Source organism: Myotis davidii, unplaced genomic scaffold, assembly GCF_000327345.1.
Source record: "Myotis davidii unplaced genomic scaffold, ASM32734v1 scaffold436, whole genome shotgun sequence".
In the NCBI taxonomy this organism is placed as follows: domain Eukaryota; kingdom Metazoa; phylum Chordata; class Mammalia; order Chiroptera; family Vespertilionidae; genus Myotis; species Myotis davidii.
The window spans coordinates 4,527,616-4,528,392 of record NW_006292604.1 but is presented as its reverse complement, the minus strand read 5'-3'; the positions used below and the strand labels follow the sequence as shown (position 1 = coordinate 4,528,392).

The following is a 777-nucleotide window of genomic DNA, read 5'->3' as shown; positions in this document are numbered from 1 at the left end:
GGGCCTGCATGTGGCCTCCGAGCAACGCCAGGCCCCCACCTGCGGGAGCGTCACCGAGGGACTGGGCCCCCGAGAGCACCCGGCCCTTCAGGGTGACCCCGTCTCCTTCAGCCTCGGACCACCCTCTACACAGTGGATGGTGAGACACAAGCAGAGAGGCTCAGAGAGATCACTTCCAGGGAAAAGGTGAGGGGCAGGTGCATCCTAGCAGCAAGAATAGCATCTTCTGTAGACAAACGGGCGGTACCCACAGCAGCCAGAGCCACAGCCGTAGCCAGTTCCATAGCCACAGCCGTAGCCACAGCCGTAGCCAGAGCCGTAGCCACAGCCTAGCAAGAATAGCATCTTCTGTAGACAAACGGGCAGTACCCACAGCAGCCAGAGCCACAGCCATAGCCAGATCCATAGCCACAGCCAGAGCCAGAGCCGTAGCCATAGCCATAGCCAGAGCCGTAGCCACAGCCGTAGCCACAGCCGTAGCCAGAGCCGTAGCCACAGCCATAGCCACAGGAGTTGCCATAGTAACGGCCACACATGTTGTCAGGAGGAGAGAGCTCGCTGTGCTTGGGGAGGTGGTTCTGGGGTGTGAGGCTCCCACTGCCCGGGCCTTTATATGCCGTCAGGAGCCGGCACGCATGCCATTCCTCCCTGACTTAGCCAACAGCATTCCAACAACTGCACGCTACGTGCCAGGCACGCTGGTAGTCCGGCCGCTTTGCTTGGGATGAGCTCATTACTTCGGAGACGGGTTTTGTGAAAGAGCATCCTGCTCGTTTG

At 60.2% G+C, this 777-nt stretch overlaps 1 protein-coding gene across 1 annotated transcript; it reads right to left on the bottom strand.

The window, feature by feature from the left end:
- Positions 1–204: 204 nt before the first annotated feature.
- On the bottom strand, positions 205–536 carry LOC102762172 (keratin-associated protein 6-2-like). The gene is made up of 2 exons (XM_006766088.1): positions 374–536; positions 205–329 (listed from the first exon to the last, which is right to left on the bottom strand). Exons 1-2 carry the CDS (start codon positions 534–536, stop codon positions 205–207), a joined length of 288 nt encoding a protein of 95 aa, XP_006766151.1.
- Between the last annotated feature and the right edge of the window lie 241 nt (positions 537–777).